Source organism: Cetorhinus maximus, chromosome 16 (genome assembly GCF_964194155.1).
Source record: "Cetorhinus maximus chromosome 16, sCetMax3.hap1.1, whole genome shotgun sequence".
NCBI classification, from domain to species: Eukaryota; Metazoa; Chordata; class Chondrichthyes; order Lamniformes; family Cetorhinidae; genus Cetorhinus; species Cetorhinus maximus.
In genome coordinates, this window is record NC_135894.1 from 5810501 (window position 1) to 5838295 (window position 27795).

At 44.9% G+C, this 27795-nt stretch overlaps 2 protein-coding genes across 2 annotated transcripts in view; both read left to right on the forward strand.

Moving 5' to 3' along the window:
• Positions 1–27795, forward strand: part of LOC144692027 (scavenger receptor cysteine-rich domain-containing protein DMBT1-like) — a 646815-nt gene that overhangs the window by 156963 nt on the left and 462057 nt on the right. The gene's annotated exons all lie outside the window — the stretch shown is intronic.
• LOC144691320 (NACHT, LRR and PYD domains-containing protein 3-like) overlaps positions 1–27795 on the forward strand; it is a 56393-nt gene that overhangs the window by 10638 nt on the left and 17960 nt on the right. The window contains 8 exon segments of the mRNA XM_078559322.1: positions 4474–4569; positions 8356–8522; positions 13716–13887; positions 13994–14059; positions 17570–19304; positions 23639–23679; positions 23682–23724; positions 24086–24261. Of these exon segments, the coding sequence (XP_078415448.1) occupies positions 4506–4569; positions 8356–8522; positions 13716–13887; positions 13994–14059; positions 17570–19304; positions 23639–23679; positions 23682–23724; positions 24086–24261 (2464 nt within the window). The 5' untranslated portion in view covers positions 4474–4505.

The window sequence follows — 27795 nt, forward strand, 5'->3', positions numbered from 1 at the left end:
AGGATGTTTGTCCTGTTCCAGTTCATGAGCAACTCTCCGACTTGTACAGGCCCCAACATCGCCAGAAGCAGACCCAATAATTCAGGAAACTAAAGCTATCCCTCCTGCACCATCTCTTCAGCCACGCATTCATCCTTTCTATCTCCTATTCCTATACCCACTAGCACAAAGTTCATGGTCTGAAGTTGTTGTGCTTACTGTTCACTTCAAAAGGCCGTAAATAACCCAATCAAAAGATGAGATGCCGTTCCTCCGGTTTGCCTTGGGCTTCACTGGAGCATTGCAGGAGCCATGGACGGACATGTGGGCATGGGAGCAAGGTGGTGTGTTGAATTGGCAAGCAACAGGAAGGTCTGGGTCATGCTTGCAGACTGAGTGAAGGTGTTCTGCAAATCGATCCCCCAGTCTGCGTTTAGTCTCCCCAATATAGAGGAGACTGCTTCGGGATCAGCGAATACAGTCGGCAAAATTGAAGGAGGTGCAAGTGAAGCGCCCTTTCTCCTGAAAGGAGTGTTTGGGGCCTTGGATCATGAGAACGGAAGCAGTAAATGACGAGGTGTTGCACCATCTGCAATTGCATGGGAAGGTGCCATTGAAAGGCGATGAGGATTTGGGGGGTGATGGAGGAGTGGACCAGAGTGTCACAGAGGGAATGCTCCCTATGGAATGCTGACGGGGGGTGAGGAAAAGATGTGGTTTGTGGTGGCCTCATGTTGGAGATGACAAAAATAGTGGGGGATGATCCTTTGAATATGGATCCTGATGGGGTGAAAAGTGAGGACACGTGGGACCCTATCAGGGTTCTGGGAGACAGGGGAAGGGGTGAAGACAGAAATGTGGCAAACAGTTCCTCTGACATGTCCTCCTCCTTCCTTAACTGAGGCTTTCCACCCAAGGTGGTTGACAGGGCCCTCAACCGTGTCCGGCCGATCTCCCGCGCATCCGCCCTCACACCTTCTCCTCCCTCCCAGAAACATGATAGGGTCCCCCTTGTCCTCACTTATCACCGCACCAGCCTCTGTATTCAAAGGATCATCCACCGCCATTTCCACCAACTCCAGCATGATGCCACCACCAAACACATCTTCCCTTCACCCCCCCTGACGGCATTCCGCAGGGATCATTCCCTCCGGGACACCCTGGTCCACTCCTCCATCATCCCCTACACCTCAACCCCCTCCCACGGCACCTTCCCATGCAACCGCAGAAGGTGCAACACCTGCCCCTTTACTTCCCCTCTCCTCATTGTCCAAGGGCCAAAACACTCCTTTCAAGTGAAGCAGCATTTCACTTGCACTTCCCTCAATTTAGTCTACTGCATTCGTTGCACCCAATGCAGTTTCCTCTACATTGGAGAGACCAAACGCAGACAGGGTGACCGCTTTGCAGAACATCTTCGGTCTATCTGCAAGCATGACCCAGACCTCCCTGTCGCTTGCCATTTCAACACTCCACCCTGCTCTCATGCCCACATGTCCGTCCTTGGCCTGCTGCATTGTTCCAGTGAAGCCCAACGCAAACTGAAGGAACAGCACCTCATCTTCCGACTCGGCACTTTACAGCCTTCTGAACTGAATATTGAGTTGAACTATTTTAGATGATGAACTCTCTCCTCCATCCCCACCCCATTTCCGATCCCCCCTTTTCCAATAATTTACATATATTTTTCTTTTCCCACCTATTTCCATTATTTTTAAATGTATTTCCATCCATTGTTTTATCTCCACCTTTTAGCTTATTTCAATTACTTCCCCCCACCCCACCCCCACTAGGACTACCTGTACCTCGCTCGTCATGCTTTCTACCCTTAATGTCACCATTTGCACATTCCTTAGCTAATGTCACCACCGTCAACACCTCTTTGGTCCTTTTGTCTATGACATCTTTTGGCAATCTCAACCAATCACTGGCCCTCTATCCAGCTCTACCTGTCCCACCCCCCCACCCCCCTCCCCCTTAAAGCAGCTTATATTTCACCTCTTTTCTATTTTCCTTAGTTCTGATGAAGAGTCATTCGGACTCGAAAAGTTAACTGTGTTCCTCTCCGCAGATGCTGCCAGACCAGCTGAGTTTTTCCAGGTATTTTTGTTTGTGTTCTCTTGTGCTGTAATCTTTCTATGTTGCAAGCAAGGATGATAAGGGGGAATCTGTAGATGTGGTGCACTGGATTTCCAAAAGGCATTTGATAAGGTGCCACATTAAAGGTTACAGCACCAAATAGGAGCTCATGATGGAGGGGGTAACACAATAACATGGTAGAGGATTGGTTAGTTAATAAGATGCAGGGAGTCAGAATAAGTGGTTCAACGTTAGGCTGGCAAGTTGCAACTAGTGGAGTGCCACAGGGATCAGTGCTGGGGCCTTAACTATATCCAGTTTATATCACTAACTTGGATGAAGGAACCGAATGCATGGTAGCTTAAGTTTGCTGATGACACAAAAATAGGTAGGAAAATAAGTTGTTAAGAGAACATCAGAGTTTACGAAGGGGTTTAGATAGGTTAAGTGAATGGGCAAAAATTTGGCAGATGGCGTACAATATAGAAAAAAAATGAACTTGTCCATTTTGGCAGGAAGAATAGAAAAGCAGAATATTATTTAAATTAAGAAAGATTGCAGAGCTCTGTGTACAGAGAGATTTGAGTGCACTGGGAGATGAATCACTAAAGATTAGCATGTTAGTTCAGCCAGTGATTAGGAAGGCAAATGGAATGAAGATAGGACAAAGCTGGGTCAGTGGGGGGTCTGGGGCTGGGTCAGTGGGAGGGTGCGGGGCTGGGTCAGTGAGGGGTGCGGGGCTGGGTCAGTGGGGGGTGTGGGGCTGGGTCAGTGGGGGTGCGGGGCTGGGTCAGTGGGGGGTGCGGGGCTGGGTCAGTGGGGGGTGCGAGGCTGGGTCAGTGGGGGGTGCGGGGCTGGGTCAGTGGGGGGTGCGAGGCTGGGTCAGTGGGGGGTGCGGGGCTGGGTCAGTGGGGGGTGCGGGGCTGGGTCAGTGGGGGTGCGGGGCTGGGTTCGTGGGGGGTGCGGGCCTGGGTCAGTAGGGGGTGGGTGTAATGTGAGTTAAACAGCAGATAACTAAATTTTACATTGTCTCAAACTTCTTTGCAAATTAATGTGGAGAATAATTTAATTTGTAATTTGGAGAAAAGACTGATCCGAGACTGAATCATTTTTATATTTCTACAGTGAAGAAATGATAGGACAGTGGCTGATAATTTGATTGGGCACATGGGTATGGGCAGACATTCAGTGAGACACACAAGTGGAGAAAATGCAACAAATTGCAATTGTATAGCACCTTTGATTAACAAAACATCCCGTGCTGCTTAACAAAAGCAGTATAATTCCTTTTTAAAAAGGCACCGAGATACTGAAGGAGCACCAGAGCAGGTGACCAAAAACTTTGGTCAGAGAGTTAGTGTTCTTAAGGAGTTTTTGAAAGGAGGAGAGAAAAGTAACAGAGGCTGAGAGGCTCAGGAAGGGAATTCCAGAGCTCAGAACTTGGCCCCCAGTTTTGGACGATTATCATCCGGATGTGAACCATGTCAGACTTGGAGAGATGGAGGGCAGAGATATCGATGGTTCCCAGAGCTGTTCGAGGTTACATAGATAGGACGAGAGGGGCCATGGAGAAATTTGAAATGCTAGGTTGGGGATTTTAAAATGAGATGTTGTGAGACTAGGAGCCAGCGTGGACCAGTAGGCACAGGTGATGGGTAAAAGAGACTTGTTTAGAGTCAGGATACAGGAAGCAGTGATGAAGTAGAGCTGGGTGTCCTCAGCTTACATGGGGAACCAGGTTGCCAAGGGGCAGCATATTGATGAAAAATAGAAGAGGGCTAACGAGACATCACTGGGAGACTCCAGAGATAATGGTGTGGGAGTGGGAAGAGATTCTTTGGCTGCAATTTAATAGATAAGAATTGATCTGGGAACTTTTGCCGCATTTTCACCCAGCTGGGTGACAGCAGAGAGGAGTTGGAGAAGGATGATGTGGTCAACCATGTCAAAGGCTGGAGACAGGTTGAGAAGAATGAAAATGCTTCATTTCCTACTGTCAGAGCCAGGAAGGGTGTTATTTGTGACTTCAATAAGAGCCGTTTTGATCCTGTGGAATGGTTGCACCTTGATTGGAGGGATTCAAACATGGAATTCCATGAAAGATTGGCATGGAGTTTGGAGATAATAACATGTTCAAGGACTTTGAGAGGGAAAAGGAGACTGGAGGACAGTTGTTTGCAATGACAAAGGGGTCAAGCATGGGTTTTTTGAGGAGAAGGGTGAGAGCAGGTCGTACATTGTCTAGCAGCCAAAAAATCTACCATCTGTATCACTGTGACATATGTGAGATTGTAAAATCTCTAACGGTATCCTGCAAGTAAATGCTGTGCATCGCCTCACTGTTTGAAGCTGTCAATGTTCTTCTGATTTTAATATATCCATCCAATCCTTGTATTCGTCTAAGATTTATTACAGAACATCCTAATCTTGGAACATCTGTCAGCACCATGGCTGAAGGTCCAAACGAGACAGAATATCCAACAACTACAAAAAGAATGAGAATGGGCACAGGTATGTTCATAAAATACTTCAGAATAAAATTTCTATGCTAATAGATTGACGATATCTTGTGCAAGACCTGCGGCTCAGACAGGAAGAGGGAACAGGACAGGGGCCGAGTAGAAGGAGTTAAGTGAGTGACCCTCTAAAGGGACATCACAGTCACAGGTTGAGGGAGCCCCTGAGTTCTGGAACTGTTGAGTAGATACCTGGCATTGGTGCCATGTGTGGTCAAATGCTGCAATGATGGCAGGGACAGTCACCTCACCTCAGATCTAGAATCAATTGGCTGCTTACAGAAGAGGGTTCCCTTGTATTGAAGTTTTTATTATAGTCTCACTCCGGAAAGGTCTGGCTCCAAACTTTTTTACTATACTCCCTAGTCATAGAGCCATGGGGAGAATTCCACACCAAGACAGTGACCCGCACCACCTCCCTGGATTAAAATTAAGCTGCACCAAGCTCCATGTGACTGGGAGTGTCCGAGCCAAATTAACAGCCATAGGGCCATTAATTGGCTCAGAACAAGACTTAAGCTGCTATCAGAAAGGATGTCCCACCTCCGAGAGCTACCTGATCATAAAATGGCAAGTAGCATTCATGCCATACAAGTGCCAAGCAATGATGATCTCCAACTAGATAGAATATAACCATCTCCACTTGACATTTAATGGCATCACCATCATTGAATCGCCCGCTATCAACATCCTGGGGGTTACCATTGACCAGTAACTGAACTGGATTCGCCATATAAATACTATAGCTTCAAGAGCATGTCAGAAGCTGGGAATTATGAGGAGAGTAACTCACTCCTGTCTTCTCAAAGTCTGCCCACCACCTGCAAAGCACAACTTAGGAGTGCAATGGAATATTCTCCCCTTGCCTAGATGTCTGCAGCTCCAACAACACTCAAAAATCTACACCATCCAGAACAAAGAGCCCACTTGATCGGCATCCCATCCACCACTTAAAACATTTTAAAAATTAATTCATGGGTTGTGGGCTTCACTGGATAGGCCAGCATTTATTGCCCATCCTGAGTTCTAAATTGCCCTTGAGATGATGGTGGTTAGCTCCCGCCTTGAACTGCTGCAGTCTATATGGCGCAGGTTTATCCACAGTGTTGTTAGGGAGAGAGTTCCAGCAACGGTTAAGGAATGGTGACATATTTTCAAGCCAATATACTGAGTGGCTTAGAGGAGAACTTCCAGATGGTGGTGTTCCCATCTATTGCTGCCCTTGCCTTCTGAGATGGTAGCGTCTGTGGGTGGAAAGGTGCTGTCTTAGCAGCCTTGGTGAGTTCCTGCAGTGCATCTTGTAGATCGTACACACTATTGCCACTGTGTCGGTGGTGGAGGGAGTGAATGTTTTTGGTGGGGTGCCAATCAACTGGGTTGCTTTGTTCTGGATTCTATCGAGCTTCGTGAGTATTCATGGAGCTGCACTCATCCAGGCAAGTGGAGAGTATTCCATCACACTGCTGACTTGTGCCTTGTAGATGGTGGACAGGCTTTGGGGAGTCAGGAGTTGAGTTACTCACTGCAGCATTCCTAACCTCTGACCTGCTCTTCTAGCCACTGTATTTATGTGGCTAGTTCAGTTCACTTTCTGGTCAATTGTAACCCCCAGGATATTGATGGTGGAGAATTCAGCAATAGCAATGGCATTGAATCTCAAGGGTCGATGGTTAGATTATCTCTTGTTGGAGATGCTCATTGTCTGATAGTTGTGTGGCACAAATATTACTTGCCACTTGTCAGCCCAAGCCTGGATATCACCCAGGCCTTGCTGCATGTGGACATGGACTGCTTCAGTATCTGAGGAGTTGTGAATGATGCTGAACATTGTGCAATCATCAGTGAACATCTCCACTTCAGACCTTATAATGGATTGAAGGTCATTGCTGAAGCAGCTGGAGATGGTTCGGCCTAGGACACTACCCTGAGGAACTCCTGCAGTGATGTCCTGGAACTGAGATGATTGACCTCCAACAACCACATCCATCTATATTTGTGCTTGGTCTGACTCCAACCACTGGAGAGTTTTCCCACTGACTCCCATTGACTACAGTTTTGCTAAGGTTCCCTGATGTCACACCCAATCAAATGCTGCATTGATGTCAAGGGTAGTCACTTTCATCCCACCTCTGGAGCTCAGCTCTTTTGTCCATGTTTGAAACAAGGCTGTAATGAGGTAAGGAGCTGAGTGACCCTGGCGGAACCCAAATGAGTCTCAGTGAGCAGGATATTGCTGAGCAATTGCCGCTTGAAAGCACTGTTGCTGACTCCTTCCTTCACTTTACTGATGGTCGCGAGTAGACTGATGGGTAATTGGCCGGGTTGGATTTGTCCTGCTTTTTGTGTACAGGACATAACTGGGCAATTTTTCACATTGTAGGGGCAGATGCCAGTATTGTAGCTGCACTGAAACAGCGTGGCTAGGGGCGCGGCAAGTTCTGGAGCACAAGTCTTCAATACTGTTGCTGAAATATTGTCAGGGCCCATAGCCTTTGCAGTATCTGGTGCCTGCATCTGTTTCTTTATCACGTCGAGTGAATTGAATTGGCTGAAGACTGGCATCTGTGATGCTGGGGGCATCTGGAGAAGGCCGAGATGGATCATCCACTGGGCACTTCTGGCTGAAGATTGTAGCAAATGCTTCAGACTTATCTTTTGAACTGATATACTGGACTTCCCCATCATTGAGGATGGGGATATTTGTGGAGCCGCCTCCTCCAGTTAGTAGTTTAATTGTCCGCTATCATTCATGACTGGACATGGTAGGATTGCAGAGCTTAGATGTGATCCAATGGTTGCGGAATCTCTTAGCTCTGTCTGTTACTTGCTGCTTATGCTGTTTGGCACACAAGTAGTTCTGTGTTATAGCTTCACCAGGTTGACACCTCATTTTTAGGTATGCCAGATGCTGCTCCAGGTGTGCCCTTCTGCACTTTTCATTGAACCAGGATTAATCCCCTGACTTGGTGGTAATGGTTGAGTGTGGGAAATACCGGGCCATGAGGTTATAGATTGTGGCTGAGTACAATTCTGCTGCTGCTGATCGCTCACAGCACCTCATGGTTGCCCTGCCATGAGTTGCTAGATCTGTTTGAAATCTATCCCAATTATCACGATGATGGAGGGTATCCTCAATGTGAAGACATTAGCTCCTTCCACCACGTACGCACAGTGGCAGCAGTTTGTAGTGTCTACAAGATGCACCGTAGAATCTCACCAAGGCTCCTTTGACCCCACCTTCCAAATCCATGACCTTTGCCACCAAGAAGAACAAGGGTAACAGATGCATGGGAACACCATAACCTGCAAGTTCCTCTCCAGGCTACACACTATCCTGACCTTGAATAAAATCACTGTTCCTTTACTGTCACTGTGTCAAAATCCTGGGATTCCCTTCCCAGAAGCGCTGTGGGCATTCAGGCACCAGATATATTGCAGTGGCTCAAGAAGGTGTCTCACCACCTCCTTCTCTGGGGCAATTTGGGATAGACAACAAACGCTGGCCTTGCCAACGACTCCCACATCCAGCAAACAATAAAGACAATTGCTGGGTTTAAATTTGAGATTGTTAGCTTCTTGTTAACCATGGGTATGAAGGGATTTGGGGCAAGGTTAGGAATTAGGTCACAAATCAGCTATGCTATCACTTAATGTTTCTGGATTTTCACACTTTGTTTGATAATGTGGCTCACAGGAGGATTCAGTCGCTTCCTGTAAAGGAAGTAGAACAACGTGGCTGGAAATTCAATGATGTTTGTTTTTCTCCATTTTGTGTTCACAGATCCAAACTCCAGAATCACTGTGTTCTTGACAAAGTGGGATGATTTCCAGCTGTTCCAGTTGACAAAATTTTACTGGGACAGACTAGAACAGGCGATTGAAGAAGGGGTGGATGGAATCAGCTCATTGTTAACATACGAGAAGATTTTCAATGGACACGAACATCGGGTAAGTGGGAGGGTTGCAATGAGTTTGGGTTATTTAAACATTACAGAACTTGCAGAATGTAAGGATGATAGAAGACCAAGATCTATCTAGATCATCTTCTAACACCCGGGCAGTCACATGCTGATAATGGTGATAAATCAACCTCCAATAATTAGTCTACAACAGAACCAAGCATGAGGTGAGGAAAGCCTCAGAGCTTTGGGAACCGTAGACCCAAAGTGATCTGTTTCTTCCAAGCATACAACACTTAGCACATACAGATACAGCAGCATTGTGGTTATGTTACTGAATTAACAAACTAGTAGCCTGGACTCATACTCCAGAGACCTGAACTTAGATCTCACTGTGACAGTTTGTGAATTTGATCTAAGGTAATTAGATAATATTGAATTGTCGTCAAAAGCCATCTGGGTGGCTCATGTCCTTTAGGGAAGGAAACCTGCTGTCCTTACTCATCCTGACCTGTATATGACTCCAGACACCCAGCAACATGGCTGACTCTTCACTGCCCTCTGAAATGGTCTAGATCAACATGCAACACAGCTATGAAAAGGTGTAATAAGAGCTCCCGACATTGGATTCAGTCACAGCTCAGTCGACCATGCAAAGTTCCCACTAACATTGAAGGACTTGTAACAATTGTGACTAATAAAACAACAGCCTGACATAAGAATAATCCTGTCAATATGACCATCAAACAACATCCCAGACTCTTCTGATACTATTCCTGGGTTTGCCCTTTCCCACTAGATGGATCCACCAGAGATGGCAGCCTAGGGGTATACAGTAACCAGGGAGAGTCCTCAATATAGACTCAGAACACCAGGAAATCTCTTGGCATGGGGCCAAAGATAGACAACAAAACCACCTGCTGATTATTGCCCTCCTTCAGTTGATGAATATGGACTCCTCCAGGTTAATTAGAAAAAGCAGGGGCAGAGAATTCACTATAGGTGGGGACTTAATTTCTCCCATCAAGAATGGCTCGGCAGCACCACTAATGACAGTGCTTTCTGAGTCCTGAAAGACATATCTGCCAGACTGGGCTTGCAGCAGTTGGCCAGAGAACCAACCGGAGGTGAAACCTTATTTGTCCTCACCCATCTACCTATTGCAGATGCATCTGTCTATGACACGACAGGAGTGACCACCGCACAGTCCTCGTAGGAAATGAAGTTCCATCTTCAAACTGAAGACACCTCCAATTGTGTTGTGCGATAGTATCACCGTGCTAAATGTGATGGATACACAATAGATCTACTGTCTCTAAACTCACTATCCACAAAGCGCTGTGGGCCATCAGCTGCATAATTTTGGGAAGGCATATCCATCACTCCACCATTTCATTCAAACTAGGGGCTCAACCCTGGTTCAATTAATGTGTAGGAGAGCATTGCAGGATCAGCATCAGGGGTACATAAACATGAGATGCCAACCTGGTGAGGCCACAACACATCATCAAAACATATATACTTCACATCTGTCTTCATCCAAGAGAATGAGGATGAAGATATCGAACTCGGGGATAGAGACTGCAAGGTTCTTGAGCAAATTGATATCGGGAGTGACAAGGTATTGGAGGTGTTGGCAGGCTTAAAAGTGGATAAATCTCCAGGTCCGGATGATGTGTGTACCAGACTGCTGAGGGAGGCAAGGGAGGAGATCGCAGGGGCTCTGACTCAAATTTTTAATTCCTCTCTGGCCACGGGGGAGGTTCCAGAGGACTGCAGAACAGCTAATATGGTTCTGCTATTTAAGAAGTGTTATAGAGAGAAGCCAGGGGACTACAGGCCAGTGAGTCTCACGTCAGTGGTAGGGAAACTATTGGAGAAAATTCTGAAGGAGAGAATCTATCTCCACTTGGAGAGGCAAGGTTTGATTAGGGATAATCAGCATGGCTTTGTCAGAGGGAGGTCATGCCTAACAAATTTAATTTAATTTTTTGAGGAGGTGGCCAGGTGTGTAGATGAGGGTAGTGTAGTTGATGTAGTTTATATGGATTTCAGCAAAGCCTTTGACAAGGTCCCACATGGGAGACTTATAAAGAAGGCAAATGCACATGGGAGACAGGGTAATTTGACGAGGTGGATTCAAAATTGGCTTAGTTGTAGGAGACAGAGTCTGATGACAGAAGGATGTTTTAGTGACTGGAAGCCTGTGTCCAGTGGCGTACCACAGGGATCTGTGCTGGGTCCCCTATTATTCATCATTTATAAAAATGACATAGATGACAATGTGGGGGGTAGGACTAGTAAGTTTGCGCATGATACAAAGATTGGCCGGGTGGTTAACAGTGAGGTTGAGTGTCTTGTGCTTCAGGAAGATATAGACGGGATGGTCAAATCCACAGATAAGTGGCAGATGGAATTTAACCCTGTAAAGTGTGAGGTGATATACTTTGGAAGGAGTAATTTGACAAGGAAGTATTCAATGAACGGCATGACACTAGGAAGTTCTGAGGAACAAAGGGACCTTGGCATGTGTGTCCATAGATCTCTGAAGGAGGATGGGCATGTTAATGGACTGGTGAAAAAGGCATATGGGACACGTGCCTTTATCAATTAAGGCATAGATTACAAAAGTAGGGATGTCCTGTTGGAGTTGTATAGAGCCTTGGTGAGGCCACAGCTGGAGTACTGTGTGCAGTTCTGGTTGCCACATTATAGGAAGGATGTGATTGCACAGGAGGGGGTGCAGAGGAGATACACCAGGATGTTGCCTGGGATGAAAAATTGAAGTTATGAAGAGAGGTTGGATATACTTGGGTGGTTTTCGTTGGAGCAGAGAAGACCTGAGGGTTGACCTGATTGAGGTGTACAAGATTATGAGGGGCATGGACAGAATAGATAGGGAGCAAAGATAAAAACAAAAAGCTAAAAGCTACTGCGGATGCTGGAAATCCAAAATAAAAACAGAATTACCTGGAAAAACTCAGCAATTCTGGCAGCATCGGCGGAGAAGAAATCAGTTAACGTTTCGAGCCTTCATGGCCCTTCGGCAGAACTGCAGCATAGTTTCAACAAGGGAGAAATATAAATTGGTTTAAGGTGGGTGGGGGTGAAGAGACACATTGAGGGTGTGGTGTGAGCAGATAATCAAAAGATGTCACAGACAAAAGGGTCAAAGACGTGTTGAAGGTGGTGGTCTTTGTCTGTGAAAAGTGCTAATTAAGAATGCAAGACAGGATATTCAAAGTACAGCTCTAGTGGGGGTGGGGTGGAAAGACTAAAGGTTTTAGTTTTAGATTTAAAAATAATGGAAATAGGTGGGGAAAGAAGAATCTATATAAATTATTGAAAAAAAAGCGGCTGGAGGGGAAAAGAAACAGGGTGGGGATGGGGGGAGGGGGAGTTTAAGATCTAAAGTTGTTGAATTCAATATTCAGCCCAGAGGGCTGTAAAGTGCCTAGTCGGAAGATGAGGTGCTGTTCCTCCAGTTTGCGTTGGGCTTCACTGGAACAATGCAGCAAGCCGAGGATAGACATGTTGGCAAGAGAACAGGGTGGAGTGTTAAAATGGCAAGCGACAGGGAGGTTTGGGTCTTCTTGCGGACAGACCGCAGGTGTTCCGCAAAACGGTCGCCCAGTTTGCGTTTGGTCTCTCCAATGTAGAGGAGACCGCATTGGGAGCAACGAATGCAGTAGACTAAGTTAGGGGAAATGCAAGTGAAATGCTGCTTCACTTGAAAGGAGTGTTTGGGCCCTTGGACGGTGAGGAGAGAGAAAGTGAACGGGCAGGTGTTGCATCTTCCGCGTGGGCATGGGGAGGTGCCATAAGTGGGGGTTGAGGAGTAGGGGGTGATGGAGGAGTGGACCAGGGTGTCCCGCTCCCTCCGGGGCAGGTGTTTCTCACGTTTCGATGTAGACTCGATGGGCCGAAGGGCCTCTTCTGCACTCTGTGATCCTGTGATATTCAGAAGCAAGTAATCCCACAACCAACAGTGCATATAGCTTTGCATTCCTGCCAGACCAGTAATATTGCGGTGAACAGCTAAACGACTCCCGCTGGTCACTGACTAAAGCTTAGCCAGGCTATCTGGGATTTCAGTGTCCAGCTTCAAGCTGAACTCAATTTGCTGCAAACTTGCCAGCACAAAAATGTCCTACTTCTCTCCACATAACACTGCAAGTCTCTACCCCTATCTCAACACTTCTCCTCAACCTTCATCCATGGATTTGGAACAGTTGAGAGTGGAGGTAACCAAGGTAACCTTGCAAACTCTGGAATGTTAAGCTGCTCAGATTCTGCTGTCTTTACCCTGAACCACTCCAGGTCCCAGATATCACTTGTGTGCTCACAAACCTATAATATCTCCCAGTACTCAGATGCCTTCAATTTAAAATTCCCATTCTTCTGTTTAAATAACTTAGTGACCTTGACCCTTTCGTTCCTTGTAAGCTGCTCGAGTCCTAAAACCTCCCATTGGAATTCTCCATTGCTCTGACTCTGGCCTTATGAGCAGCCTCTGCTTCACACCACCACAGTGTTCAGTTATCTTGGGTCCCACTCACTCTCAAAACCTATCCACTTCCCACTCCTTACCAAGTTTTCATACTTGTAGCAAATTGGCAGAAATATCAATCTTCTGAACTTTCAGTTACTGAGGGGGAAATTGATCGGATTGATTGGATTTTTCACCATTATTATTGGTCGATTCTCCTGCCAGATAAATCAACAGTACTGGTTTGGTTCAGTCAATGGTGATTTCTCTGCCAGTTTTCATTTTAAGATTCCCATTCTTCTGCGAAAATAACTTAATGACCAGAATTGTCTCTTCCCCTCCACCAGAGATCTGATTTGCTGCTATTTTCTTGCTGAGTAAATGAGAAACTGTAACAGTAAGAAGTCAGTGTGAGGAAACAAGTGGATCATATTGTCAATCAATAATTTGACAAAGAAAACTCATCACACTGATCACATTAAAATACTGCAGATTGTCAATGATTCCTCACTCCCCCCAAAATGTATTTCAAACTTCTGGCTTAGTTTATTCACATTTATTTGCTGTTAATGACTGAAATGAGATGAAGATGATTTTTAGTGAATGTTCATTATGTATTAGTTCTCAGCCCAGTGACTGTTTATTGGACTCAAATCAATTGGAAATGCCATCACTGAGCAGATCCTTTCCTTCTCATTCTCATTGTTTATCTTTCACTCTGATCCTCAATATATTCATTATTATTCTTTGCAGAAAGTCACCGAGCTCACGGAGAAGGGAAACCGGGCGGAGAGTTCCAAGCTTCTCCTAAGTCTGGTGATGGAGAAAGGCTCTCGGGCCCGAAGGGTGATGTGGGAATCCTTTGTGAAAGTGCATCATGGGGTCCCAAAGTTGGATAAAATAATAAAAGAAATACAGGAACTTGGTACGGTAAAAGCAACACAGTGAATTCAATTTCAGATTCAAACATTGCAGATTTTGCTATAACATTACACAGATCTGATTTCATGACAGTTAATTGCTTTAAACAGGTTCTGATCCATTTGATTACATGAACATTGGAAGAGGCTTATCTGAAGTACCCAGTCACCTGAAAGGTAAGAGATGAAATGGACATTTAAAACCATTTCACTTTTTTTTTATTCATTCACGGGATGTGGGCTTCGCTGGCAGGGCCAGCATTTATTGCCCATCCCTAGTTGCCCTTGAGATGGTGGTGGTGACCTTCCTTCTTGAGCCACTGCAGTCCATGTGGTGTAGGTACGCCCACAGTGCTGTTTGAAGGGAATTCCAGGATTTTGACACAGCGACAGTGAAGGTATGGCGATATATTTCCAAGTCAGGATGGTGAGCGACTTGGAGGGCAACCTCCAGGTGGTGGTGTTCCCATCTATCTGTTGCCTTGGTCCTCATAGGTGGTAGTGGTCGTGGGTTTGGAAGATGCTGTCTAAGGAGACTTGGTGAGTTTCTGCAGTGCACCTTGTAGATGGCACACACTGCTGCTACTGTGCGTCAGTGGTGGAGGGAGTGAATTTTTGTGGATGTGGTGCCAATCAAGCAGACTGCTTTGTCCTGGACAGTGTCCATCTTCTTGACTGTTGTGGGAGCTGCACTCATCCAGGCAAGTGGGGAGTATTCCATCACACTCCTGACTTGTGCCTTGCAGATGGTGGACAGCTTTGGGGAGTCAGGAGGTGAGTTACTTATTGCACGATTCTTACTCTCTGACCTGCTCTTGTAGCCACAGTATTGTTGTGGCTAGTCCAGTTCAGTTCCTGGTCAATGGTAACCCCCGAGGATGTTAGTAGTGGGGGGATTGAATGATGGTAACACCATTGAACATCAAGGGGCGATGGCTGGATTCTCTCTAGTAGGAGCTGGTCATTGCCTGACACTTGTGTGGCGTGAATGTTACTTGCTACTTGTTAGCCATGCCCTCCTGCACTCTTCATTGAACCCCTGGCTTGATGGTACTTGTAGAGTGGGGGATACGCTGGGCCATGAGGTTACAGATTGTGTTTGAGTACAATTCTGCTCGTATTCTTCTCTGACCTCCTCAGTTCATCGAATCCAATTCAGGAAATCGCGTTGTCCAGTTGTTAGCTATAAGCCAGTTACTTTCTACATGATGCGATCTCTGTCCAAGTCATGAACTGGTCCAGCTCCCTCTTCAGAGTCAGCACCCACCATAGCAACTGGAAACTCTTTCCAAAGGTTCTCAGTTCTCCGGGCAGAGAAAAGAAACACTGAACATGCTGTTTATTCCTACACTTACATAGTTTAAACTAGTCCTCCCCAATTTGATAAACTAGCATCATCTATCAATAGGGACTCTATCCAGGCATTCATGTATTTACAAGGCCTCTGTAAATTAGCGTAAATCTTTGCTGCTTGAAATTAAACAAATTAAAATCCTTGAGCTTGTCTGAGTAGCTGAGCTTCTCTAAGCTGGGAATCATTCCTACAGCTCTCCATTGGAACTTTTCCAATGACACTATATTATATAACACGTAGGGGTAACCAAAACTGTGCACACTATTGAGATGTGGTCTGACCAGGAACCTGTACAGGCAATGTGATAGCCCTTGTTTAACACTGATTGGTTCCTTCAATATAAACTCAATACTTTGTTAGCTTTAGCTACAGTTTTTCTGCACTGATCATGAACCTTCAGTGATCTGTACACAGTAGCACCAAGATCTTTTTTATCTCACCCTGTCTCAGTATTGTTCCCTGCAAGTGATGCTTGTATTCAATATTGGCCCAATCAATATGTATGAGGTACAGTTATCTGAATGGAACACTGTTTGCCAATGTGTGTCCACAGTTGTAGCACATCTAAACGTTTTATTGGATTTGATCGCCCTCTACTATCTTAATCTTCAAATCTATGTTCTTGTCATCTGAAAACGTATATATTGTACTCCTAACACCCTACTACTTGTGCTCCTGATTTATATTTCACCATTGTCCAGCTCATGAATACAGATTGTCAAAGTCATGGGTGTAGGACCAACCCTCGGGAGAGATCACTTGTCACATATCTTCCAATTAAATTTGAGGTTCGGGATTGAAGAGATTTCCTAATCCAGAGCTTCAAATTTCAACTCACACTCCATCAAATGAAGTAACCTAGTGTGAGGATGTTTATCGAAGGCTTTCTGAAAGTCTAGAGTGACAATGTCTACCAGATTTCTCTCATGCCCTATCCTAGTGACTTCCTCAATAAACTCCTCCAAATTTGTTGGACACAAGCTAATTTTTTTGAAGTTGTGTTGTGAATTTCTAATGGCCTCTTCCCTTTCCCAGTGATCATAAAGAACATTCCTTATTATCCCTTCCACTATTTGTCTCTTTTTAAATGGTATGGATAATGTTAATGAAATTTGAAACATTACATTTTTATTATTTCACGGAACAGAATGAGAGGTCAGAAAGTCTTTGATGCGAAATGAGAATATCTACAGATATTCACACAACAGAACATTAATGTGGAGAAATGTGAGGAAAAGGGAATATTCAGGGTGACTGGGAATCTACTGACCCATTTCCTCATGGCGGTGAAAGAGAGCACACTATTCTACTCAAAGAATAATCCTTCAATTCACGGGTTGTGTTTGAACCCAATGTAATAATTACAATAAATATATTTTCAATTTCCCAAAACTACACTGTGGGAAACTAGAAGCAAAACTAATTATTTGTGAACAGTTCAAATGAACTGTGAATGTTACTGCTGTAATGTTACATGGAGTGAAGTAGATAGTTGTTCTATTTCAAGTTCTGATCAGTAAGATGACAGGACTATTATAAAAACACAATCAATGTATGCATGTGTAAAACTCCTGAAAAAGTGTTAGCGATGTCTGAAACGCAGGACAACGGGAAAAGTATTATTCTTTTTGAGTTCTCTGTCCGAAGGCAGGTCCGACTCACAGCTAAACCATGGTAGGGCAAGGAGGCAGGTCCAAGATCCACCCCAGCTGGAATGGAATCGAACCCCATGCTTTTGGCACCAACCAGATCCACACTGGCCGCCCAGAAAACTGAGCCAATCGGCCCTAATATCTCAGATAACCTGCCCACAGCCTGATAGAATACCAGAAGGAATCTTGCTCTCCAAGTGTACAGTGATATCAAAGATAACTTGCTGAAGGCAGGTTACAATAACAGTGGGACTCCTGAACAATTACACTCACTCCCTCTCCCACTCCTATCCAATGTCCTATTTACCATTTCTGCAGAAAATTGGCTTCGCTGAGGATTTCATAAACTGATTGACAAGAACATCTACGACCATATAACCAGGGCCTTTGTGGATTTGTAATGAGGTGTCCAGAGTAAAGGCAGGTCAGAAAGTGTTAACCATCAGAGAGAAAATATCATCTTTATAAAATCTCCATGTTCAGTAAATATTAGAACCAAGTGACGACTTTAAATTTTTCTTGGTCATTGCTCACTTGCAAGCGAGGTTTCCAATAATTGAGCTTTAATTCCAGCAGAAACTTTGATTGAAACCGTAAAATGAATCAATCTATTCAGCAAAATCATATTGAGAAGCCTTTTATGTTATTACAACTAACATTTACTGTCTACTTTAATTGAAGGTGTTGAACAGAAACACAAGGAGATCCTCCGGGTACAAACTGAAACATTGAGAGTGAACACTATCCTAATAAAGGAGAAGGTTAAGATTTTCCAGCTGATTGTTCGATACGCTGAGCTAACGATCATTTCTAATGTTCGAGATCGGACACTTGTAGAACATGAACTGTTGGCAAGAGGCCGGGACCATGAAGAGTGGAGAAAGAAAGATCTCCGGAGAGAACTGGAAAAAATCCGAACTGATCAATTGTTCCAGAGCAGTTTTTCCCTGAGAAAATCCAAATCTGGGAGTTCAGCAGCAGTGAGTGGAGTCCCAGGGATCGGAAAAACAACAATGGTACAAAAGATGGTTTATGACTGGGCCACTGGGAAAATATACCCAGACTTTCAATTTGTTTTCAGTTTTAAACTCCGGGATTTGAACACCATTAACTGCAGAATAAACCTGAGGAATCTGATACTGTTTTTCTATCCTTACTTTGGGAATGTTCTGGGAGAGCTCTGGAAGAACCCAGAGGGATTGCTGTTTATATTCGATGGTTTGGATGAATTCAAGGACAGGATCGATTCTGCGGACAATCGGAGAAATACAGCACCTCAGTCCATGTGCACAGATCCTGAATGCTGGTGTAAAGTGTCCGACATTGTGTACAGTTTAATACAGCACAAGCTGCTCCCAGGATGTTCAGTGCTAGTGACCAGCCGCCCCACTGCATTACATTTATTGGAAAAGGCTGAGATCAGTGCCTGGGAAATCCTGGGATTTGTTGGTGATGAACGGAAGGAATATTTCAACAAGTTTTTTGATGATCAGGCAGTGGCAGCAGCTGTTTACAAACACGTGGAGGAGAACGAGATCCTGTACACCATGTGCTACAACCCTTCCTACTGCTGGATCCTCGGTCTGTCACTGGGCCCCTTCTTTACACAAAGAGACAGGAAACAGCAGCAAGTTCCCAAGACCATCACCCAGCTATATTCCTACTATATTTACAACATTCTGAAAAACCATGGCCGAGAGATTGAAAGCCCCCGTGATGTGTTCCTGAAGCTTGGTGAGATGGCCTTCACAGGAGTCTCTGAGAAGAAGATTGTGTTTAGAAATGGAGATTTGATCAGGTACAATCTGCAAACTTCCCAGTTCCTGTCTGGGTTCCTGATGGAACTTTTGGAGAGAGATGATTCTGTCCAGAGTGTGGTTTACACGTTCCCACACCTCATCATCCAAGAGTTTGTAGCTGCACTCGCACAATTCCTTACTCCCGATCCCAAGGACATCCAGAAAATCCTCAGTGAAGCGGACAGTGAAGAAGATGGGAGATTTGAGGTATTTCGCCGTTTTGTTGCTGGTCTCTCCTCCCCACAGTCAGCTCGGCCCCTGGAGGAGTTTCTGAGTCCATTTCTTCATCAAACGACCTGTCGAGTGATTGACTGGGTGAAGGAGAAGGTTAAAGGTCAGATTGGAAACACAGTGACTGAAACTGGTAAAAGGAACCTCCTGAACACGTTCCACTACCTGTTTGAGTCTCAGAATAAAGCACTGGCTCAGGCCACAGTGGGATCTGTTCGAACACTTGCATTTAGTGGATGGCGACTGACCCAGATTGACTGTGCAGTCCTGACTCATGTCCTTGGACTCTGTGATACAATAAAACACCTCAATCTACAGAGGTGCTACATTCAGTGTGAAGGACTCCAGCGGCTGGAAAACGTTCTGTACAAATATCAGAGTTTGAGGTAATTGCTTGTTTGGTCCTGGAGTTCATATTTTGATTATTGAAGTAAAATTTACCATCTTATAAATGAAAAAATAAATAACTTCCAGTTCTTGAAAAAAGAGGCGGAGTCAGAAAAAACTTTACAAAATATGATGAGTGTAAAATTCCAAATTAGAAAATAAGAATAATACTTTTGAGAACAAATTGTTGGGATACTTAATGGTGAATCAAATAGTTTAAGTGTGGGATTTTGATGATAAGAAATAGGGCTAATTATATACAAAGGGAAAATAATATAGTTAGTCTAAGGATAATAAACAGCAGTGGAGATAAAAATAACTTAAATAATAATAATTATAAACCATATCAACTGTAAGCTGCACTCATCACAAGGAAAATAAGTCCTATATATCACCATAATTAATCAAATTGTTTCTGGCGGGCAGGTGAAATATCTTAAATTCAGATAATTACGAAAAAAGACCTTTCAAATTCAAATTATTTAAATTTACTCTCAATTCTGTTCATTTAATGAGGAAACCTGCTGCTGACCTAAAAGTTCGAATTCCCCCATTGCACGTTCATACCCAGAAGGCAGACACACGCTGGACAACTGGGAGGTATTTTCAGGATTCTGTACCATTGTCTGGTTCTTACACAGAGTGGACAATCTCTGGTAGAACTGACAGTTGGACAGTTACAACAGGATTTTCTGATAATCCACCCCACATCTGTGAAACTGCTGCAAGCAGGGAACTCCCGGAAATTCCCGGAAATATCATAAAAGCTGCACCTGCAGTAAATGTAGAGGTTATTTAATGGGGAATAATGTGGGAAACATCCCTCCCAGATCAACTACGGGAACAGGGACATGTCAACTTTGTAACAGGACAGAATAAACTTTCCTTGTTGCTTAAAATCCAGCGCATAGATTTTACAGCAGCAGTTAGCACACTTTGACAATATCCAGTAATAGCTGGAAATCAAGATGTGGAAGGGAGAGAGGAACCTGGTGAAATTAGAATCACTAAGGAAGCAGTGCTGAGTGAACTGATGGAGCTGCAGACTGACAAGACTCCGCGTCCTGATGGGCTTCATCTTAGGGTCTTAAAAGAGGTGACTAATGAGGTATTGGATGCGCTGGTGTTAATTTTCCAATATTCGCTAGATTCTGGAAAGGTTCCATCAGATTGGAAAGTAGCAAATATAACCGCTCTGTTCAAGAAGGGAGGGAGGCAGAAAGCAGGAAACTATAAACCAGTTAGCTTGACGTCTGAAGTGGGGAAGGTGTTAGAATCGATCATTAAGGGGGTTATAGCTGGGCATCTAGAGAAACTCAATGTAATCGGGAAGAGTAAACATGGTTTTGTGAAAGGGCGATCATGTATAACCAATTTAATGAAGTTCTTTGAAGGAGTGACATGCACAGTGGATAGAGGGAAGACTGTAGACATGCTGTGCTTGGATTTCCAGAGGCATTTGTTAAAGTGCCACATCAAAGGTTATTGCATAAAATCGATGGGATTAGGAAAACTCCGGAAATTTCTCTGAACTATAGCAATAGTCTCACCCGCGGTAAAGGTAGAGCCTGTTTAATGCTAAATAAAGTGGGGGACAGCCCTTCCCTGTCAACGAGGAGAACAGGGACACTTCAACTTTGTTAAGGGGAGAGAATAAAATTTCCTTGTTGTATAAAATCCAGGGGGATGGATTTTAAAGCAACAGTTAGCAGAGTTTCACAATATAATTCACTCCGAGGTGTTATACAGAGTAATGTCATGCACAGAGTTATGAAGGACATGGAATCACTCCTTTAACTCTTGGAAAATTGGACCGTTCTTATAAAAGCCCCAGAATTAACGAAGAACAGAAATGAGACAAGTTTCCTCAAACTTGGCCGGCCAGTCACTGAGCTTCAGGAGAGTAATTCTGATCATCAGGGATTGAGGCCAAACAGGGGGACATTTAGATGCTGCACACAGACAACTCTCTGTCCAATAAATATTGAGAGGGGTGAAAGTGGTATTCACCAGTAGTTAAATTAGTGATAGTGAATTGTTCACCAGTTTACACTGCTCACTGTTTCCTTTTCCCTTCAATTGAAAGGAAAATCGGGTGAGCTGTAGTATGGGCGGGTGATCCAATATCACCCATCATACACTATCAAGAAAAGATCAAATTACCCCCAATAGATTTAATTTACAGAAACAGTAAAATCTCTGCATTGATTTCTGATGTTGCTTTCATGTTTCCTGTGATATTGGGAAAAACAATTGAATCTGACCTGAGTTTTTATTCAATGTAATTACATTTCGCGGCTCCCCGAAGGAGGGAAACAGAGGGAGCGGAGGGAGGAGGCGAAATTGCCAAGAATACTGGCACCGGCAGCGTGTCAATTTCAAGATGCTGATGCTCGTTTCATCGTGAATCACCAAGAGTAGGCGGGTTGGGACAGGAATGTCAAGTAAGACAGTAGAGAACTTTATTCAGCAGATAATAAGGATTGAGATTTAAAGTTCTAAAGGGGTGGACAGTTTACCTGTTCATCTGAAGGAAAGTGGGCACAAAGTGGGAGCCACACATGGCTGCCACAGCCCGATAAGAAGGTCAATGGGGTAGGCACTTAGTAAGGAGGTGCCTTGGTGCTCTGGAGGTGGCAGGGAGGGTGGAAACTCAGGATTTGAATGGGGTTGGCACTCCCAGCAGTGCGGAGGGAAACTCAGGATTTGAATGGGGTTGGCACTCCCAGCAGTGCGGAGGGAAACTCAGGATATGAATGGGGTTGGCACTCCCAGCAGTGCGGAGGGAAACTCAGGATTTGAATGGGGTTGGCACTCCCAGCATTGTGGAGGGAAACTCAGGATTTGAATGGGGTTGGCACTCCCAGCAGTGCGGAGAGAAAATCAGGATTTCAATGGGGTTGGCACTCCCAGCAGTGTGGGGGTAAAAGAGGGAGAAAGGCTGCCAAGAACAATTGAGAGGCCACCTTCCCAGAAGGAAGGCTCCAGCAGTCAGATGTTGGATGAGGGGCAACACCCTCCACAGGGAGGGCAGAACCCCAGGCATCAGAAGGGCACGGGAGAGGAAAGAGGGGCAGGAAGGTAAAAGAGGCCAAACATTCAATACAGGAACTATTCCTGAAGACGGAGCTATCAAGGCCCAGTGAGGGTGGATATTGTGACCCTTCAGGCAGTGCCCACATACATCTGAGTCCTCAATGCTGAATACCTCACAGCGCTGGTCACAGTTATTTTGGTATTGAACTGCTTCACTTCTGGCTCCTTTCAAGGGTCGGGTGTGGACCTAGAGACATGTCACATGTGGCTGCTCACCAGGCCATCTCACAGGTCATGGATTCACTTTTAGCCAGAGCTGGACAGCGCATTCATTTAATAACAGGGAGGCCTTGCAGGGACACAGGGATTCCCCCAGGGGCAGAGTATCACTGATTGTACCCATTGGCCATCAAGGCACCCAGTGACTGGCCAGGGAGATCCATACAGGAAGGGCTTCCACTCCCTCAATGGCTCGTCTGTGACCACAACAAAAACTTCCTCCATGTGTGCACTCACTTTCCTGGCAGCTGCCATGATACTTCATCCTCCAAAGTCTGTGTCCTAGAGGATAACGGATATTCCTCGAAGTGATGTTACTGAGCTCTCTGTGGGAGTCCCAGAAAGAGGCACAATGGTTGGACAACCATTGAACAGGACATCAGGCTTCTGAAGATGTGATTCCAGTGCCTGGACCAGCCGGGTTGGGACCTCCAATCCCCTCTTGCAAGTGTCTCTGACAGTGTGGGAATCTGCTGCATTCTCCATAACATGGCTCTCCAGAGAGGTGTGGACCTTGAGGACAATGAGGCACTGGGATGACAAAGCTCATCGAGGGAACAGCAGGCTGTGAGAGAGGAGGTGAAGGGAAAGGACGCTGAACAAAGTGGAGCCCCTGCTGCATGATGAGGTGGCTTCCTCCTGCCCCCCCTCGGGGAAGAGGAACTCGCCCCCGCCCCCTCCCTCATGGCCTCCAGTTTGGCAGCGATAAAGTGAGGGGATTCCCTGCCCTGGGTACCAAGCCTCGGGATTCCCTGTGACATCTCACCTCCCTCTGGTGCTGTGGGAGGCTTTGGTACAATCTCCTGATCGCTCACTCAGGACAACCAGCAGCCTCAGTGATGGCTGCCAAGTGAACAAGAAATCTGGCTCCATGACAAATAATGATGTCCCCATTTAAAAATCATAACTTTAATCACTTTCCCACCGGTTGTGGGTTTTGGACCCAAAATAATCCTGTTCCTTGCCTCCATTGTGAAAATTCAGCCTGTTTTAATGTGTTTCTCACTTCTCTGTTTAGACTAAGTCATAATAATCTGGGAGATTCAGAAGTGAAACTACTGTCGCGGTCCTGAGGAATCCAGGCTGTAAAATTCAGGAACTGGAGTAAGTACCAGACTGTGTGAGTTTGTGTTTATAATAACCGGATGTCTGACACTGTATTTTATTATTGGTTTCAGGATTTTGGTTATTAATAGCACTATGTACGTTATTATGAGTATCAGTAACAGGATTAATATTAATCAGTGGGGTGAAAATGGACATGGAAATGGCAGGGATGTAAAACAGGTAAAATCACATTTTCTGGTGTCTATAGGAACACCTGATATTGAGGACTATTGAAGTAGACCCATATCGCAGATGACCGATGCAGTGCTGACTATTCTGCAGCTCCATTCATGTCCAATTTCACCCCCACCTGTATTTTGTCCAGATTTCCACTGTTTTATCTCCCTCTGATCTCCAGACTGTGTAAGAACACTCTCACAGTTTCTTGTGCTAAGGATCTTGCCTCCGCTCTTAGTACAAACCGGTCACTGACGAACCTGGACCTCAGTAATAATAAACTGAAAGATTCTGGAGTGAAACTTCTGTCTGCAGCTCTGAGGAATCTAGGTAGTAAAATTCAGAAACTGAGTTTAGTACATAAGAACATAAGAAATAGGAGTAGGAGTTGGTCATTTGGACCCTCAATCCTGCTCTGCTATTCAATAAGATCATGGCTGATCTGCTTGTGTTTTGAATTTCACATTCCTATCTACAGCTGATAATCTTTGATTCCCTTGCCTAACAAGAATCTATCCAGTTCCGCCTTAAAAATATTCAATAACCCCGCCTCCTCCACCTTCTGAGGCAGAGAGATCCACAGTCTCACAACTGTCTGAGAGAAAACAAATTCTCATATCTGTCCTTAAATGAAAAACCGTAATTTTAAAGACAGTGACCCCGAGTTCTGGACTCACCCACAGGAGGAAAAATCTTTTCCATGTCCACCTCATCAAGACCATTCAGTATCTTATTATACTGTAATCAAATCACCCCTCATGCTTTTAAACTCCAATTGAAACAAGCACATTCTGTCCAACCTTTCCTCACAAGACAACCCACTCATTCCAGGTATCAATCCAGGAAACCACCTATGAACTGCCTCCAACGCATTTACATCCTTCCTTAAATAAGGAGACCAAAACTACACACTATTCAAGATACGGTCTTACCAATGCCCCGTATAACTGAAGCATAACATCCTTACTTCTCTGTTCAATTCCCCTTTAATAAAGGACAGCGTTCCATTAGCCTTCTGAATTACTTGCTGTACCTGCAAACTAACTTTTTATGACTCATGTACTAGAACACCCAGATCCATCTACACCTCGGAATTCTACTGTCGTTCTCTGTTTAAATAATATTCTACTTTTTTATTATTCCTTCCAATGTGAACAACTTCACATTTTCCCACGTTATAATCCATGTGCCAGATTTTTGCTCACTCAACTTATCTATATCCATCTGTAACCTCCTTCTATCCTCTTGACAAAATACTTTCCAACCTATTCTTTGTATCATCTGAAAATTTAGCGACCGTGCCATCACTCCCTTCAGGTAAATCATTGATGTAAATTGTAAAAAGCTGAGACCCCAGCACAGATCCCTGCGGGACTCCACTCGACACATCCTGCTTTTCAGAAAAAAGACCCATTTATACATCCTCTGCTTTCTGCCAGCCAACCAATCTCCTATCCATGCTAATATGTTACCCCCTACACCACCAGCATTTCTTGTCCACAGTAACCTTTGGCATGGCACCTTATCAAATGCCTTCTGGATATTCAAGTACAGTCTGTCTACAAGCTCCCTTTATCCACAGTGCATATTACTCCTTCAAATAATTCCCAATAAACTGGTTAAATATGGGCAGAATTTTCGGGTTGGCGAGCGTGAGTGGGGCCTGCTCACCGACACATAAAATGACGCACGGTGACTTCGGACGGGAGTCTCAGCGTCACCGCGCGCTATTTAGATTTTCAGTTTGGCGGGTGTGCAGCCAAACTGTCAAAGGCCTATTGAGGCCTTTAAGAAAGTAATGAAAGTAGTTCAGAATGCTGCCTGTCCAACCTTAAGGTTGGAGGGCAGGCAAAGAGTCCAGGTGGCCTTCACATTTTTCATAAATCCTCATCCATGGGCGGGATTAGGTTTCATGAAGGTTTTATTAATTAAATTAAACATTTTTAAACATTTGATAAACACTGTCTCATGAGGGGACATGTTGAAATAATTTTTTGTGTCTTTAATAAAAACTTTCATTCCACAATTAATCTCGGTGAGGCCGCTCTGTGCCTCAGGGAGATTTCCGCCTCTGTCACCCGCGCATGTGTGAAAGATCGCAGGCCCCGACTGAGGGAATCCCCCCTCCCCATTCCCGCTGCCCCCAAAGGGAGCGTTCAGCGCTTCGGGGGCGTGCGTCACGCTGGGTGGGTTTTAATTGACCCGCCCACGTAAAATGGCGGCACAGCCTCGATCTGGAGCGCCCATCGGGATCGCGCCCGACCCCACCCAACCCCCATCCCTTTCTGCCCATGATTTTCCTTTCACAAAACCATGCTGACTCTACCTGATTACCCGAGTTTTTCTATGTGTTTAGCTATCACCCCCTTAATGATCAATTTTAACAACTTACCCACCACAAATACCTATAGTTTCCTGTTTTGTGCCTCGCTCAAGGTTTTAAAGTTTCGGGTTATTTAATTTCAAAGTCTTAGTTATTTTTATTTATATATCTACCTTAACTCCCACACCAGTATAAGCCTGCACACTGTCCCTCCCACTGGGGACTTACCGGCCAATCAACGCACTGGCTTCCTGTGACGTCACAATCGCCTATACCCCCCACTGCTGCCTGACAGCAGCTGAAACGGTGCATTCCTCAGCTCCCGACTGCCCCCTGCAGCTCCACTCCCACTCCCAGCAAGGTCGGCCGCTCTGCAATCCCTGGTCGTTATTTGTAGGCATTCCTCAGCTCCCGACTGCCCCCTGCAGCTCCGCTCCCACTCCCAGCAAGGTCGGCCGCTCTGCAATCCCTGGTCTTTATTTGTAGGCATTCCTCAGCTCCCGACTGCCCCCTGCAGCTCCGCTCCCACTCCCAGCAAGGTCGGCCGCTCTGCAATCCCTGGTCTTTATTTGTAGGCATTCCTCAGCTCCCGACTGCCCCCTGTAGCTCCGCTCCCACTCCCAGCAGGGTCGGCCGCTCTGCAATCCTTGGTCTTTATTTACTGGCGCTTCTCAGAACCTAACTGTCTCCTGCAGCTCTGCTCTGTCTCCCAGCAAGGTACCAGACTGTGGAATTATGTTTATAATAACTGCATGTCTGATGCTGTAAAGTATTATGATTATCAGTAATAGTGTCACTAATAAACACTGCACATTATCATTACTACAAGTTTTAGTGTTATTAATAAACACCACGGATTTACTCTGATTAATGAAATATTTCTCTCTATGATCTCCAGCCAGATAGTAACAGCCTCACATATTCATAGCTCCCCTCTCAGCACAAATTGGGCACTGATGAGCCTGGATCTGAGTTATGACAAACTGCAAGATTCAGGAATAATACCTTCAAAAATCATTTAAAGTCATTCTCAAAGACATGAATCAGAATTAAAAACTGGACAAAACGATTATTGCTTCTACAATTCCCATGGTGGAATTTTATGGCCCCTCTCGCCAGCGGGATTTTCCAGACCCCGCCGAAGTCAATGGATTGTGAACGGCCCATCCTATTTTACAGCCCCTCCCGTGCAGTAAAATTCCCCCCCATATTGTATTCTTACATTTTTAGCTTAGCTTAATTAGACATTCACATTATAGATCTTTAAACTAGAAAATTTCTCAGTTTGTAATAAAAGTGTAAAACATTCACAAATATATTGGTAAGGCAGATAATAAACCATCAAAATGAATCAGCTATCACAGTCTGTGGCTCCCAATAACCCAACAGTAAAATTCAGAAACTGTGTGAGATGTTGTTTCTGATAACAGGATGTCGAACACTGTACGGTATCATTAGTATCAGTCATGGTGTCATCAACAACAACATCAACTTTCATTCATATAGCAGCTTTAATATAGTTAATTGTCCCAAGACACTTCACAGGAGTGTTATCGAACAGACTTGGG